The 17957-nt window shown below is 43.0% G+C and overlaps 1 protein-coding gene across 1 annotated transcript in view; it reads left to right on the plus strand.

The window, feature by feature from the left end:
* dcaf12 (DDB1 and CUL4 associated factor 12) overlaps positions 1-17957 on the plus strand; it is a 91843-nt gene that overhangs the window by 30506 nt on the left and 43380 nt on the right. The window contains exons 3-6 of the mRNA XM_043687546.2: positions 419-631; positions 853-913; positions 5791-5984; positions 14255-14320. Coding sequence (XP_043543481.1) covers positions 419-631; positions 853-913; positions 5791-5984; positions 14255-14320 — 534 coding nt within the window. The remainder of the gene's footprint in view (positions 1-418; positions 632-852; positions 914-5790; positions 5985-14254; positions 14321-17957) is intronic.

A 17957-nucleotide genomic window follows, 5' to 3' on the forward strand; every position in this document is an offset into this window, starting at 1 on the left:
GATCACATTGAAATAATTAGAAAAGGCAGGCCCCAAGATGAAAGTAGTGCCACAGCCAGCACAGAGACTACATACATTGTTGGCATTGTACTCTTAACCATCTTGTCAACAGATCAGGTAGCTATTGAACTGATTCTTTTTGTCTAATTTTTTTGTTAGATTATTTCATTGAGCACAATATATCTCATACTGTCAATGTAAGTTTTTAATGACAACATTAAATGTTGTCAGCCAAAATTGCTGTTCCATCCATTTTTATTCAACTTTTCTAAATAATATGAATTGAGGAGCAATTCATACTAATTGAGGGATTAGATGATCAGCTCATTTTGCAAACAACTGTTTAAGGAACTTAAAAAAAAACTTAGTTGAGTTAAAATGTAGGGTGACACTGTAATTTCTGCTGTTGTTTTTGTAGCTCTTGGTGATGGATATTATGACTGGTCAGATAACAAAAATTCCCATGTTGAAGGATCGGGAACAGCCCAGTGTCGTCATGGATCAGCAAGGTTGTGGTATCCATGCCATTGAACTGAACCCTTCTCGTACCTTGTTAGCTACTGGAGGAGACAACCCAAACAGCATTGCCATTTATCGCCTGCCAACCCTGGATCCTGTTTGTGTGGGAGATGTAAGTTAAACATCTAAACTGTAGGGGTTCATTTATTAAAGTTATTAGCTGAGACTTAAATTTAAAGGCCTAGATTATAAGCTTCACACCTCAAGTTTAAGCGAACAATGGATTTGTTTAAAACATTTGGATTTGATTTTCTTGTAGTTTTATTGCTGTCTAACACCTTGAAGTAGATTTGTTTTCTTTACTGGAACTAATTTGTAAATGCTTTTTTCTAGGATGGGCACAAAGACTGGATTTTTTCAATTGCTTGGGTTAGTGATACAATGGCTGTTTCTGGTGAGTTTCAAACACATTTGCTGCACTGCTAATTAGCTTAATTTCATTAAAATGATTATTTGGAATGAATTAAAAAAAAATACTGCTGATCCTGCAAATCTGAAATGAACACAAAGCTGGAGAAACTCAGCAGGGCTGGCAGCATTAGTGGAGAGAGAGTGAGTTAACATTTTAGATCCAGTATGATTTCTTCAGAGCAACTAAAACTGACATTCTTAAGAGTCAGATCAAACTTGAAGGTTAAATCTGTTTCTCTCTCCACAAATGTTATCAAGCCTGCTGAGTTGCTTAGGCATTTTCTTTAATTTTCAGATTGCAGATTTGCATTATCTTGCTTTTATTTGAGGATCTTGTGATGTTAGGCCAAACTTTACAAAATTAAAATTAACCCAGTACACTTAACGTTCTTCTTCAAGCATGCTGATGCAATGTTTTGCTCTTGCCTTTATTTCGCATCCTTTGGGGAAAAGGCAGAAAAGTGGAGTTGAGGATTATCAGATCAGACAGATCTGGTGACAGATGGCAGAGCAGACTTGATTGGCTGTCTGAATAATCTACTTTTGCTCAGTCTTATAGTGATTTGGGCAAGTTGAGTGAATAGGCAAGTACATGACGGATGAAGCATAATGTGGATAAATGTGAGGTTATCCACTTGGTATTATCTGAAGGGCAATAGAATGGAAAAGGGAGAACTGCAGTGAGGCCTGAGTAACCTTGGTTGCTGAAAGTAAATACAGCATGTGGTGAAACACGTGATATTATAGCCTTCAGAACTTTAATAACTGTTCATGGATTGAAAGAATCACCAAACTATAAACTTGCATGCAGAAAGAAGCAACATTAACTGCCTGGAATAAACTCTTCAGGACAAACTTGTCAGGGATTTGAAAGCAATTAGTCATGTTACACAAAAGGGGGAGTGGAGATATATGAAAAAAAAACTGCTTTGACGCCTGCGGATAAACTGTATGCTGTATTGCCACAAAGGACAACCGATTCCCCAGAAGAAGAATTTAAGAAGTTAATCAAACAGTTGAACAAACAGTTAAGGCCAAGTGTAACAAGGAACAAAAAAGCTACTTCTGACAAGGTGGCAAGCTGCAGACTTGCCGTAATTTTGATGAAATAACTTAAAGAATCATCATTAATAACTTGAATGACAGAAATCTGTATAAGAATCGAACACCAGAACTCCATTTTTAGCAGAACTCTGGAGAGCAACTGTGATTACGGATTGAATCCTGGGTACTTTCAGAGGCAGGCTTCACTTGGGGTTGTGGCCAAGTTTCACCATTAATCTAGTAATAGCCAAGTTGGGTTGTGAGGCTTAACTTGCTTCCTTGACATGTCTTGTTTTGGTTGCTTTTAGAATCCCTAAAGTGTGGAAATAGGCCATTTGGCCCAACAAGACTCTCCAAAGAGTATGTCACCCAGACCCATTCCCACACCCTTTTATTTTACATTTCCTCTAACTAATGCACTTAACTATACGTCCCTGAACACTATGGGCAATTTAGCATGGCCACCTCACCTGAACTGCACGTTTGAATTTTGGGAGAAAACTGGAGCACCTGAAGGAAACCCACGCAGACACAGGGAGAATGTGCAAACTCCATGCACACAGACTGTCGCCCAAGGTTGGGATCGAACTCTGGTCCCTGGTGCTGTGAGGCAGCAGTGCTAACCACTGAGCCACCGTGCCATTGCTTCATGCAATAAAACTTTAAATCAGTGTTTCAGTACTTGATTGTCTGAGATTTCTTAATAAAGTAGCCAACTTAAAGGTAACTTATGTTGATTTACACACAGCACAGACTAATGGTATGTTAGCCTTCATAGTGTGAAAATTCAAGTACAAGAACTGGCATACCTTACTGCAATTGTAAAAGGATCTTCCGGGACCACACCGAGTTTTGTGTGCTGTTTTAGTCTCCTTAACTAAAGAAAGATGTTTTGGGTTATGGAAAAAACACAACAAAGGTTTACCAGACTGATTCCTGCGATGGAAGGAGTGACGTATGAAGAGAGCTTGCATAGGTTAGGACCATATTCACTGGCGTTTAGAAGATTGAGTGTGGATCACATTGAAACCTGTAAAATTCTAACAGGACTAAACAAGGTAAACGATGTTCCTAATGACAGGGAAGTCCAGAACCAGGGGGTGGCACAATCTCAGGATACAGTGTAGGCCATTTCAGACAGAGATGAGAATAAAATTCGTCACCCAGAGAATGGTGAGCCGGAAGATCCCCTCTCACAGAAAATGGTTTAAGCCAAAACATTGAATGCTTTCAAGAAGGAGTTAGATATAATTCTTAAGGCTAAAAGATGAAAGGGTATGGAGATAAAGCAGGAACCAAGAACAGAGGTGAATGATCGGCCATGCTCATATTGAATGGTGGGGCAAGCTCAAAGAGCTCAATGGCCTCTTCCTATTTTCTGTGTTTATGTCAGTCAGTGGTACTCAAACTGCTCCTTGGTTAAAGACTCTGGTCTCAATGGCTTAGTAATCATGGGACTTCTCATTTAAATTATGATATACCATATCTCTAATGTGGAAGTGTGCATGTAAGGAATATTTAAACAATGCTTTAAAAGGGCATTTTTCCAAATTTTAGTGACCTTAATGTATCTGCTTTTCATTGCAGTATCTGCCAACGTTCGGTGTAGACCAGAGCAAGCAGGGAAGGACGGGGGACAAGGCTGAAGCAGGGGTGATGCAGAAGCACTCCATGTTAATGTTGGCAACAAAAATAGGCAGATGGCAAGAGCCAGGGAAACAGGATAAAGGGAACTGGGAAAGTTTACAGGGCTGGGGGAAAAGATCAAGAAAAATGAGAAGGGGAACCAGTGAAAGGCGGCAAACATGAGATAAGATGAGTGATGTATGAGGTCACAGGGCGAAGTACACATGATGCTTCTTGCCCATTTACTCTGCTCAATGCTGCTATGGCAAGCCTGTGATTTCACACTCTGGTACATAACTGTTGAATTTGTCTTAGAGGAGCTACTTTAAAACCTTGCTTTAACTGTTTTGATATTGACCACTTTTTGAATCTGCTGGAGTTTAGAACTCCCTTACATATTTTCAGCGTTGTGTTATACTAAAATCAAAGTAATCTGACTTGAAATATTGGAGGTTTTGCTGATACCTAAAGCTATTTATAAAATGTTGAAATCAAGACTCCTTATGTTCGTGCCCCTCATGGACCTATATCTCGATTCCTTCACAGTTGCTGGGTGAAAATCCTGGAACTCCCTCCCCGACAGTTCTGTGACTATACCTAACTTGCACGGGTTTTTTTTGCATTCATTCATGGGATGTGATGGCTGGCCAGCAGTTCCCTTAAGAAGGTGGTGGTGAGCTGTCATCTTGAAAATACATGTTGTAGGTTGACCCACAATGTCATTAGGGAGAGAATTCCGGGATTTTGACCCAGTGACATTGAAGGAATGATATCTTTTCCATGCCAGTATGGTAAGTGGCTTGGAAGGGGTCTTGCAGCTGATGGTATTGTCTTGTACCTACTGCCCTTGTTCTTCTAGATGGAAGTGGTTGGGGGTTTGGAAGTTGCTGTCTAAGAATCTTTGGAGAACTTCTGTTCGTCTTGTAAATAGTTCACACTGATGTTACTGAGCGTTGCTAGTGGATTGAATGGATGCTTATAGATGTGGTACAGGCTGCTGTTTCTTGGATAGTGTCAAGCTTCTTGAGTGTTGTTGAAACTGCATCCAGCTAGACAAGTGGGGAGTATTCCATCACATCCTGACTTGTGCCTTGTAGAATGGTGGACATGCTTTGAGGAGTCATTACTTGCCATAGTGTTCCTAGCTTCCAATCTGCTCTTGTACCCACTGTATGTGACAAATCCAGTTGAGTTTCTGGTTAATGACAATTTCCAGAATGTTGAAACTGGGGGAATTGAGTGATGATAGCACCATTGAATATCATGAGGCAATGGTTAGATTGTCTTTTATTGGAGATGGTCATTTCCTGGCATTTGAGTGGTGTGAACACTAGTTCCCACTTGTCAGTCAAAGCCTGGATCTTGTCCAGATCTTTTTGTATTTGAACATGGACTGTTTCAGTATTTGAACAGTTGCAAATGGTGCTGAACATAGTGCAATCATTGGTGAACATCCTCCTTACACAGTCTTTTTTTAATTTTTGTGGTGCTTATTTTTCTTCCATGTTGCATATTTAAGTTAATTGCCTCACTGTGGAGCCTCCTAGAGGAGGTGTTGAAACAATCGCAGTCAATTTAAAAGTTTCATATGCTTCTCAATGATATCAAAAGTGATCAAATTACTCATAAATTCTTATACTCCACCCCCCCCCGACACTACCATTCCACCCTTCTGCTCTTTTCCCTGAGAAAACTTGTGTGAATATCTATCTTAAGTATTCTCTTTCATTATCATGAACCTAAACAAAAGTTCTTTTTAAAAGAAACTGATTTCCTGTTCCATTTTCCTGTCTACATTTTTATTTCTCTTTTAGCAGATCCCATATTGCTCAAGCCCACCCTTTCCATATCCAGCACTGTGTTGGATATCCAGGTGGTTGCCTGCAGATGCTTCCTCCTGCTCTAGCCTCTCCATTAAGACTCACGACATTTGCTTCAAAACCCTGATGCCTCATCTCCCTCCATATATCATCCACTCAGCTGGTCCTGGACTCTGGAATTTAGATGGAGCATTAAATGTCTGTAGGGCTGTATAATAACTCTAAAGATTCCTGCTCTGTTCTTTTAAATTTGCATGAAAAGTTTTTGATTTCAAGCCTGCAATATAATTTGTTTACCAGACGCTGTGTGGAAAAATGGCCAACAGTTCCTAAATGTAAAAATCACGTGTCTGTATTTTTAATCCGGCAGGTTCAAGAGATGGTTCAATGGGATTATGGGAAGTGACAGAAGAAGTGCTAAACCAGACTGATATAAGTTTGGATCCCACCCAAGTCCCCAGTTACACCCACATAACGCACAAGGCATTGAAGGATATTCCCAAGGAATATACAAGTCCATACAATTGCAAAGTGAGAGCTTTGGCTTTTAACAACAGTAGCAAAGTAAGTTTCAAGATGTTAATTTATATCCACAAGAATGTGTTTTGGGAAACTTGGCAAATTTGTTTTTCTCTTGTATCTTTTGTGCAACTTAATCTATCCAAGAATATGTTCTTGACACAAAAAACCAAATGCTGTTGAGACTTGTGTTTTCACCTTTCTGTAATCTCCTTGCAGATTATTTCCTAAATCCTTTTTATTAGTTTAGTCACCATGCAATTTGATTCTTAGCTCTAGTCAAATTGATTCAGTCCTTCAATCCTTCAGGACATTCTCTTTTCTACAATGTATTGCTTAACCAATATTGCCACCGTCCTCCATTATTCCCTTATTATCCTCCCTTAGCATCCCATATCAAGGAATATTTAACATCTACCCTATTATAGCCCCACACAAATTGCTTATGGCTGAAGTGACTTCACTGTATTTCCCTATTTTACCTGTCCAGTACTTTGAAATGATTTGTCCAATAAACATCAAGTGGCAAAGTTTCGTCTGGACGGGAGGGTATATTTCAGTATGCGTACAGCCACACAGGTTTTTTTGTGAGGAAAGTTGATTATCTTAAAATTCTCAACCTTGCACCATCATATTCCTCCAGTTTTTTTGTGGGTTGAGAATATCTACAGTGTAAAATTCACACCTGATCCTGCTGGGGTCAGAATCCCCATATAAATTGGGGAGGCAAAACTTGAATTTCTTCCTGCACACTGCTTTTGTCTGGTGTGGTTTTGAGAAAACCTACCATCTTCAATTGATTGAAAGGCCCTCTGCTTTGAAATTGAAATGAGCACCTTCAACATCTTTCCTTCCAGAGACGCATCTACTGTTTGAACAGCTGTGACCATTATCATTGTTTGGCCTGGAATTGATTTTACTCCTGTGCATGTTCATCTGAGAGTAGTTCACATTCCAAAGGTTGTCCCTTTGCGGTCATTTCTGTTTTGTAGAATTAGAATTAGCTTTATTGTCACATGTACTTAAATAAATACAGTGAAATGTTTATAAGTTGCAGTTTACAGCGCCGTCTTAAGTACAAAAGTACCCAGGCACAGCTTTTTCAGTTACAAAATCTTAGAAAATGGAGAAATAAAAGTCCAGCATTGTAGAAGTGAAAGTTCAAAACAACAGTCTTTCAACCCAGATCACACCGAGGCCATACCAGGCTGAGAGTACTGCTGGAAAACTGCCATGCCAGGCTGAGAGGAAGCCAAACCATGCCGTGCCAGGGAGCTACTGTGCCAGGCTGGGAGGACCCTTCGTTATGTCTACGCTGAGGCCGGGGTTGACCATACTCCGTAAGAACACAATCCTGCTGAATTTCAGAACACCAGTTCATGAAAGCATCTCAGCACAGTGCAGAAAGCATTTAAATATGATCAGATGTCCAAAACGGCGCACACACTGCCGAATCTAGTCAGTATCGGAAAACTTCCTAATGAGGATTACATGTAGAGATAGAAGACCTTCAAGTCAGCTGTTCCCCTCACTGGTGACTTGCTGGTGCAACTCGGCCAATTACACACGTGGAAATAGCTCAAGCTCAGACTTGTAGTTAGAGCATGGAAACAGACCCTTCGGTTCAACTTGTCGAGGCTGACCAGGTTTCCTAAATTAATCCAGCTCCAGCATTTGGCCCATATCCCCCTAACCCTTATTCATATACCCATTCAGATACCTTTTAAATGTTGTAATTGGACCAGCCTCCAATACTTCCTCTAGGAGAAAGTGAGGACTACTGTTGCTGGAGATCAGAATCAAAAAGTGTGTTGGAAAAGCACAACAGATCAGGCAGCATCTGAGGAGCAGGAAAGTCAACGTTTTGACCATAAGCTCTTCAGGAATGTTGGGGGTGGGGGAGAGACTTGTCACTACAGCCACCATCACCATGACAAACGATGACATCCCTTGCGCCTCCGCCGCCCCACAGCCACTGCCAACTATACTGTTTCTGTGATCGCTCCCATGACCACTGCCTCTGTTATCGCCGCCAAGACAACTGCCTCCGTAATCACTGCCAGAACCATCGCCACCGAAACCACTGCGAAAGCTATCTGTCACATCACTTCCACACCTGTGGTTGCCACTGCCTCGCCACTTCAGCCCCTACTGATGTCATGCACTGGGACACCATCAATGAAAATGCAGCCACTGCCAAAGACATAGCAAATATCACACGGAACGTCACTTCACCCCCCCACCACCACCACCACCACCACTGATGCCACTGAATGCGCCGCTTCCACCCCCACTCTTTCTCCCCCTCCCCCCCCCCCCCCCCCCCCCCCCAGCGACCCCTGCTGTGTTCGTCACTTCCTTTGCTGATGTGACCCATGACACCATGACCACACCCACTGCAGAGATAGTGTCTGCCCCCACACCAGGTCCTAGCACGCAGCCCTGCTGTATTTTTTTTTTTACCATCCCTCCTTCCCCCCCCGCGCCCCCAATCCCCGCAACCTTCAACCTCCCCTCACTGAGGATGAATGATCAGTCATCAGTATAGGCCTTACCACTACTCCCACTACTCTCCCAGACCAATGAATTCAACACGCGGCGAGACATCGAATTCTTCTTCTGCCGTGTCTGTGCTTATTTTTCCATAGGGACTTCCAATTGCCCTCCAAAGACCCCCTTCTCACTCCTCCACCATACTCCATCCACTTGGACACCCCGTGCTGATCTATTATCCGCCCTTGATCTCTTCATTTCCAACTGTCAACGTGACATTGACTGCCTTAACCTATCCACCCCTCTCACCAATTCTAACCCCTCACCCTCGTAATGAGCAGCCCTACGCCCCTTCTGCTTCAAAGTCTACCTCACCATCAAACCAGTGGGCAATGGAGTTTGCTGCACTGACCTGAAAACCACTGAAGCTAAGCGACACCTCACAGACACCTCCTCCTACTGCCCCCTTGATCATGATCTCCCCTCCCATCACCAAACTTGTCATCTCTCAGACCATCCACAATCTCATTACCTCAGGGGATTTCCCATCAACAGCCTCCAACCTGAGTTGGAACAGTCCATCTTCCGCAGTTACACCAGCACCATTTCCCACATTTTCCTCCACTACGTTGATTGGCGTCATTGAACAGTTCAACTTAACGAACATCTTCCACCTGTTCACTTGGACCATCTTCGACACCTCCCTCCCCTTGACCCCTCCATCTCCCATTTCTGGCAACTGACTCAACACAGACATCATCATCAAATGCACCGACTCCCACAGCTACCTGGACTACACCTCCCCCCTATACCACCACTACCCACCCCCAGTCCCCATAAAAATGCTATCTCTTACTCCCAATTCCTCTGCCTCCACCGCATCTGTTCCGAGGAGGACCAATTCCACTCCAGAACATCCCAGATGGTCTCCTACTTCAAGAACGCCAATTTCCCCTCCCACATGGTCAACAATGCCCTCCAGTGCATTGCCTCCACTTCCTGCATCTCTACCCTTGAATGCTATTCTTCCAACCACAACAAAGACAGTGCCCCCCCCCCCCCCCCGGCCAATTCCACCCCACCAATGTCTGGATACAACACATCATCCTCCAGCATTTCTGCAAACCTCCAGTCAGACCCCACCACCAGAGAGATATTTCCCTCCCTACCCCTTTCAGCATTCCGCAGAGACCATTCCCTCCACGACTCCCTCGTTAGGTCCACTCCCCCTGCCAACCCACCCTCAACTCCTGACACTTGCAAGTGTTGTAGAACCTGCACCCACGCCACTCCCTCTCCTCCATCCAAGGCCCCAGAGATTTTCCTGCATATCCAAGCACCTCATCTAGTGTGTCCATTGCTCTTAATGATATCAACTCTACATTGGGGAGACAGGGCGCCACATTGTAGAACATTTGAGAGGACATCTCTGGGACATGCACTAAATGGGGCCTCATGGTGGCTCGGTGGTTAGCACTGCTCCTTCACAGCGCCAGGGATCCGGGTTTGATTCTGGCCTCGTGCGACTGTCTGTGTGGAGTTTGCACATTCTCCATGTCTGCGTGGGTTTCCTCCGAGTGCTCTGATTTCTTCCCACAGTCCAAAGCTGTGCAGGTTAGGTGAATTGGCCAAGCTAAATTGCCATAATGTTCAGGGATGCGTAGGTTAGGTGCATTAGTCAGGAAAAATGTTTTTTGGAAGAATGTTACAGGTTGGAGGGGGACTTGATTAAACTGCAGAATTGGGCTGAGAGGTGGCAAATGGAGTTCAATGCAACTAAATGTGAGATGATGCACTTTGGGAAGAATAACAGGAAGGCAGAGTACTAGGTCAATGGAAAGATTCTTGGTAGTGTGGATGTGCAGAGGGATCTTGGAGTCCATATACATAGATCCTTGAAAGTTGCCACCCAAGTGGATAGTGCTGTTAAGAAGGCATACAGTGTGTTGGGTTTCATTCGTAGAGGGATTGAGTTCCGGTTCCGCAATATCATGCTGCAACTATACAAAACACTGGTGCGGCCACACTTGGAATATTGTGTACAGTTCTGGTCCCCATATTTCGGGAAGGATGTGGAAGCATTGGAAAAGGTGCAGAGGAGATTTACCAGGATGTTGCCTGGTCTGGAGGGAAGGTCTTATGAGGAAAGGCTGAGAGGCTTGTATCTGTTCTCATTGGAAAGAAGAAAGCTAAAAGGGGATTTGATAGCGACTACAAGATGATCAGAGGATTAGATAGGGTAGACAGTGAAAGTCTTTTGCCTAGGATGATGTCAGCTTGTACGAGGGGGCATAACTACAAAGTGAGAGGTGATAGATTTAAGACAGATGTCAGAGGCAGGTTCTTTATGCAGAGAGTGGTAAAGGAGTGGAATGCCCTACCTGCTAATGTAGTCAACTCAGCCACATTAGGGAGATTTAAATAATCCTTAGATAAGCACATGGATGATTTTAGGATAGTGTAAGGGACGAGCTGAGAATAGTTCACGGGTCGGCACAACATCAAGTGCTAAAGGCCCTGTTCTGCGCTGTATTGTTCTATGTTCTATGTAATAGGGCAGGGTAAGGGTCTGGGTGGGATACTCTTTGGTGGGTTGGTGTGCACTTGTTGGACCGAAGGGCCTGTTTCCATACTGTAGGAATTGTAATTGTAATTCTAATTCTAAATATCCCCAATGTCCTGTGGCCAATCACTTCAACTCTCCGTACCACTCCGCCAAGGACATGTAAGTCCTGGGCCTCCTGCACCATCAAATCCTAGCCACCTGACGACTGAAGGAAGAACACCTCATCTTCCGCCTTGGGACCCTCCAACCACACGGAATCAATGTCAACTTCATCAGTTTCTTCATCTCCTCACCCCCCCACCCCCCCCCCAGCCTCTGATCTTATCTCAGATCCAACCTTCCAACTCAGCATTGCCCTCTTGAACTATCCTACCTGTCCACTTTCCTTCCCACCTATCTGCTCCACCCTATACTCTGACCTACCTTCATCCACCGGTTGCATTGCTAGCTACCTTCCTCCTAGCCTCACCCCCATCCGATGTATCGCTTAAACCCCACTCCCAATTCAGGTTGTTCAAAAGGTATTTTCCTTTAACAAATTAATGCTTGGCTAATGTGAAAGCTATCAGGAAAAGTATTTCAAAAATCTGAATCAGCAAGGAAGTAACAAAATGTTTCCTGTGCTATAGCCATTGAAGAGGCAGTTTCAGTTCAGATTTAAATCTCAAATATTCATGGGACTCAAATGCAGAATATATTAAAATATGTTCTCCAAATGAAACTTCCCGAATAAAACAGTTGGAATTACTGTGACAACTTTGGTAGCGATCGACATTCTTTGAATTTGCAGTATGAACAGGGCCAATGAAGTCTTAAAAATAATTAACAGAACTTGGTGGGCGGCACAGTGGCACAGTGCCTCACAGCGCCAGAGACCCGGGTTCAATTCCCGCCTCAGGCGACTGACTGTGTGGAGTTTGCATGTTCTCCCTGTGTCTGCGTGGGTTTCCTCCGGGTGCTCCGGTTTCCTCCCACAGTCCAAAGATGTGCAGGGTCAGGTGAATTGGCCATACTAAATTGCCCGTAGTGTTAGGTTAGGGGTATGGGTGGGTTCGCTTCGGCGGGTCGGTGTGGACTTGTTGGGCCGAAGGGCCTGTTTCCACACTGTAATGTAATCTAATCTAATCTAAACTGAAACAACTCAGCCTCAAGTTCTAATATTCTTTAAAAATCTTAACAAAACATCAAAATTAAAATGTACTCTTTGAGAACACTGCGTTAAAAACACAGCAGCAGCAAAGATATTATAATACAATACTCTCATCATGGCCACTGATCCAATTGTTTTATTAAAATAGGCATTGTAGAAATTCACACAAGTGAGGCGCTCAAGGCACTCAATCAACTTGTTTTGAGGTTACAAGTTTGATAATTTTAGAAAGGACAAAGTTGTATAATTTCAATGTAAAAACAAAATCTGCCCTATACATAGCCCACAAAACACATTGAATTGAGATCCTGATTCACATAAGGCCAAACAGTGACCTAAAAGGATTTTCTGAACCATTTATTTTAACAAACCAAAATATTTAAATATCAAACACTCTCAGCATGGCACAATTTACATTGAAACATTCCCCCTTGACCCAAGTATTAGTACAACCTTCATTTCAGTGTTTCTTGTTTTTTTTTGAAGAGCCTCTGGTCAGAATTCTTCTCATTTTTAATACAAGGTAGAAGCGCGCACATTTGACACCCCCTTCAGTTCACCCTGTGATGATTCATGAAATGAAAAACGACGAGTGAAAAAGGTGGAGGAGGTGACCCCAAGAGATCCACACCAGAGTCGGACAAGACTAAATCACATCTGCAGACTCCCAATTAACCACCACAGCACAGAAAAAAAACCCAAACATTGGTCCAAAATTCCCAAAGCTCTACAAACCCCACACCACCTGATGTGCGCAAACAAAAAGATCACTAAAACGTCCTCTCCTTGGTGGAAACTGGACAGAGGAATGCCACCCAGCCACCGGACGAGGCTGTGAAGGAAAGAAAGACCATCTGAGAAGATGTTTCAAGCCAATTCTGGATATATATATATAACATATTAGTGTTGACACTTCTTAATCAGAAATAGTTTGCATTGTCTTTCTAAGGCAATTTGAGATAATGTGTTGAAGTTGCAAATATCACATGGCCCTTTGGAAACTAAAAAACTGAGTTCCATGTGAGTGTCCCTTCGAAACAAAATATTGGTTCCAGAGGGCTCTACAAGAGTTTAGTTCAGGTTTGATGTTCTGAATACAATATGAGCTATAAAACCTTTCATTGAAAGAAAATATTTTTACCAATTGCAAATTAAATCTTACATTTTTGTAAAGACTAAATTTACTTTATCAATACAGGGGAACCTCAATTATCCAAATGAGACGGGCGGGTACTATTTCGTTCGGATAATTGATTATTTGGTTAATTGATTCAATGCCTTTCTTCTTGGACTCGGTGTTTTCTGTAAAGTCTGCTCCCTGTTCAGGAGATAAGGCAGCATCACAGCACGCATGCAAGCCCCCTTCCAACGTTGCCCCCCCCCCCAACACCGTCCAACCCTGCCCTCAATCCCGTCCAACACCACCCGCCTGCCCCCCCCCCCCCAACACGATCCAACACCGCCTCCGGTCCATCTGGCTGCAAACCCTGTCTCCTCCCCCCGTGCGCATGTCCACCTGCTGTCCCAGACAGCCGGACTGGACACCAACAATAAGACTATTGCCTTTTGGGTGGTGAGACTCCAAATAGCGCGCGCACACAATCTTTTACTGCAACTTTTTGACAGGTTCCACCTTTGCCCTGTACAGGGCAATGTTGGAGAGATTATCTGGGGAAAGGGGGTTTAGGGTGCATGCCTGTGTAGAATTCCAGAGAAAGTGCGGGAAGCAAGAGAGAGAGAGAGAGAGGGTGGGAGGTCAGTTATTTAGAGATAGTGCCTGCATTGTTCTTGGCAGCACTTGTAATCACTGTAAACAAAAGATGCGATCAGTGTTGGGCACACATCTTTGATGTAATGTTTCTGTTGGGATCTCGAGATTTTCTTCAGATAATCCGATTTTTGGATAATTGGTATTTGGATAATCAAGGTTTCTCTGTAATGCTTTGACTGAAGCTTAGTTAAACTGCAAAGAATTTCAACAACTCATACAATATAAAGAAATTGGGATTATTGTGATTGATATGAACTCTGATTTGCACATCTGACATCAAATAATTAAACATGAACTTTGATTTGTACTCAACATTTCTGTTAACTGTTTAACAGGAACTTGGAGCAGTATCTCTCGATGGTTACTTTCATTTATGGAAAGCAGAAGGCAATTTAACAAAGGTATGTTTCCTTTGTTTATTAAATTTGCTGTAAAATAACATACAAAAATTATATTTTCGAAGAGGTAACTTACTGGTCACAAATTAATTTGTTTGACTAATCTTGAAACAATTATTTTGTATTATATATTGCTAGATAATAAATTAAATAAATGATGTCCATTTCCTTTGATTAAATTATTAACTGAAGAGTGAAAAGGATTCTTTTTGTCCACATGTTGGTAAAAATTTTACTGGTTGCTTTTAAGAAGTTTCCCATTTATTATGGGTGTTAAACCACAGATTTACTCCATTGCTCTGAAAAGTTTTAGGGAAGGAAATCACCCTATGTAACCAAGATAATTTTCTCATCAAGGGCGGGATGCTGCGTACTTTGGGCCAAATGGCCACTATCTGCACTATAGGGATCATAGAACATAGAACCATACAGCACAGAACAGGCCCTTCGGCCCACGATGTTGTGCCGAACATTTGTCCTAGCTTAAGCACCCATCCATGTACCTATCCAATTGCCGCTTAAAGGTCACCAAAGATTCTGACTCTACCACTCCCACAGGCAGCGCATTCCATGCCCCCACCACTCTCTGGGTAAAGAACCCACCCCTGACATCTCCCCTATACCTTCCACCCTTCACCTTAAATTTATGTCCCCTTGTAACACTCTGTTGTACCCGGGGAAAAAGTTTCTGACTGTCTACTCTATCGATTCCTCTGATCATCTTATAAACCTCTATCAAGTCACCCCTCATCCTTCGCCATTCCAATGAGAAAAGGCCTAGCACTCTCAACCTATCCTCGTACGACCTATTCTCCATTCCAGGCAACATCCTGGTAAATCTTCTCTGCACCCTCTCCAAAGCTTCCACATCTTTCCTAAAGTGAGGCGACCAGAACTGCACACAGTACTCCAAATGTGGCCTAACCAAAGTCCTGTACAGTTGCAACATCACTTCACGACTCTTGAATTCAATCCCTCTGCTAATGAACGCTAATACACCATAGGCCTTCTTACAAGCTCTATCCACCTGAGTGGCAACTTTCAAAGACCTATGAACATAGACCCCAAGATCCCTCTGTTCCTCCACCTCACTAAGAACCCTACCGTTAACCCTGTATTCCGCATTCTTATTTGTCTTTCCAAAATGGACAACCTCACACTTGGCAGGGTTGAACTCCATCTGCCACTCCTCAGCCCAGCTCTGCATCATATCCAAGTCCCTTTGCAGCCGACAAGAGCCCTCCTCACTATCCACAACTCCACCAATCTTCGTATCATCTGCAAATTTACTGACCCATCCTTCAACTCCCTCATCCAAGTCATTAATAAAAATTACGAACAGCAGAGGACCCAGAACTGATCCCTGCGGAACTCCACTTGTAACTGGGCTCCAGGCTGAATATTTACCATCTACCACCACTCTCTGACTTCGACCGGTTAGCCAGTTTTCTATCCAATTGGCCAAATTTCCCTCTATCCCATGCCTCCTGACTTTCTGCATAAGCCTGCCATGGGGAACCTTATCAAATGCCTTACTGAAATCCATGTATACTACATCCCCTGCTCTACCCTCATCCACCTGCTTGGTCACCTCCTCAAAGAATTCAATAAGACTTGTAAGGCAAGACCTACCCTTCACAAATCCGTGCTGGCTGTCCCTAATCAAGCAGTGGCTTTCCAGATACTCATAAATCCTATCCCTCAGTACCCTTTCCATTACTTTACCTACCACCGAAGTAAGACTAACTGGCCCGGGGTTATCCCTATTCCCTTTTTTGAACAGGGGCACAACATTCGCCACTCTCCAGTCCCCTGGTACCACCCCCGTTGACAGTGAAGATGAAAAGATCATTGCCAACGGTACTGCAATTTCCTCTCTTACTTCCCACATAATCCTAGGATATATCCCATCAGGCCCGGGGGACTTGTCTATCCTCAAGTTGTTCAAAATGTCCAACACGTCTTCCTTCCTAACATGTATCTCCTCTAGCTTACCAGTCCGTTTCACACTCTCCTCTTCAACAATACGGTTCCTCTCATTCATAAATACTGAAGAAAAGTACTCATTCAAGACCTCTCCTATCTCTTCCGACTCAATACACAGTCTCCCACTACTGTCCTTGATTGGACCTACCCTCGTTCTCGTCATTCTCATGTTTCTCACATACGCATAAAATGCCTTTGGGTTATCCTTGATCCTATCCGCCAGAGACTTTTCATGCCCTCTCTTGGCTCTCCTAATCCCTTTCTTCAGGTCCCTTCTGGCTATCCTGTATCCCTCCACTGCTCTGTCTGAACCCTGTTTCCTAACCTTATGTAAGCCTCCTTCTTCCTCTTTACAAGACATTCAACCTCCCTCGTCAACCAAGGTTCCCTCACACGACCATTTCTTTCCTGCCTGACCGGTACATACATATCAAGGACACGTCGTATCTATTCCTTGAAAAAGTTCCACATTTCCACGACATTCTTCCCCGACAGCCTATGCTCCTCAGATCCTGTCTTACAGCATCGTTATTACCCTTCCCCCAATTGTAAAATCTACCCTGTTGCACGCACCTATCTCTCTCCATAACCAAGGTGAAAGTCACAGAATTGTGGTCACCATCACCAAAATGTTCACCCACTAACAAGCCCATCACTTGTCCCGGTTCATTACCGAGTACCAAATCCAAAATGGCCTCCCCTCTGGTCGGACAGTCTACATACTGTGTTAGAAAAGCTTCCTGGACGCACTGCACAAACACTGCCCCATCCAATCTACTTGGTCTAAAGAGCTTCCAATCAATATTTGGGAAGTTGGATCCTATGATTCCATGAATTTTCTGTCCAAACAAATATTTTCAGAGTAGCTAAATCACAACATAATTAAATTCATTCATTGCACTATATTTTGCTTTGTGATCTTGAATACCTTGTTAAATATTTGCTTCATGCGTTCAGCTTCTGTGGTTGTCTGTAGTTTAGTTTGCTGAAGACTGATTCTATAGTCTGAATATATGTACAGTTCAAAAACTTTATCTTTGGCATTTACCCAAATGCCAATCATTCTCAGCCTGACAAAATCTGTTCAGTTGCTTTTCAAATTATTTTGAATAAAGCCTTGGGCTAATTTCAAAAATTGTGTTCAGGTGAAATGTATGTATGTTGAAAAATGTATTTAATTTTGAACAGTTGCATTTATATGACAGGAGGAAGGGCATACTGCACATCTGTTGGCTTTGTTGATTTTGAAATATAAATAATTCACAAATATAAAAGTTTTAAGACTTCCTGCAGGATAATGGTTATCTTAGCTAGATCCTTTCTTGCTGCATATCATGCAAGTTCATCAAAGACACTAAGACATTGACTCATGGACATGTAAAATGCCAATCTGCCTCATTACCCTGGAAGGGTACGTTATCTCAGAAGATCATGCTGCTAGGCAGCAACAACACACATGTTGTTTGCCACAAACAGAATGATGCTGTTGAGCCAAAAAGAGGTTCTGCCTAAAACACAAATGAATAATTATAGTACCAGTGCTGATGTAGGTCACACATCCCTAAGACTGACTGATCATATCAAGCAGCATGTCTTAGCTGTTCACAATAAACAAGGTAGTTACCCAGCAAGAACCTTTTGGGACTCTCTCTTG

This window comes from Chiloscyllium plagiosum, unplaced genomic scaffold, assembly GCF_037043375.1.
Source record: "Chiloscyllium plagiosum isolate Xiang-an unplaced genomic scaffold, Cpla_swu_hap1 HiC_scaffold_1, whole genome shotgun sequence".
Lineage (NCBI taxonomy): Eukaryota > Metazoa > Chordata > Chondrichthyes > Orectolobiformes > Hemiscylliidae > Chiloscyllium > Chiloscyllium plagiosum.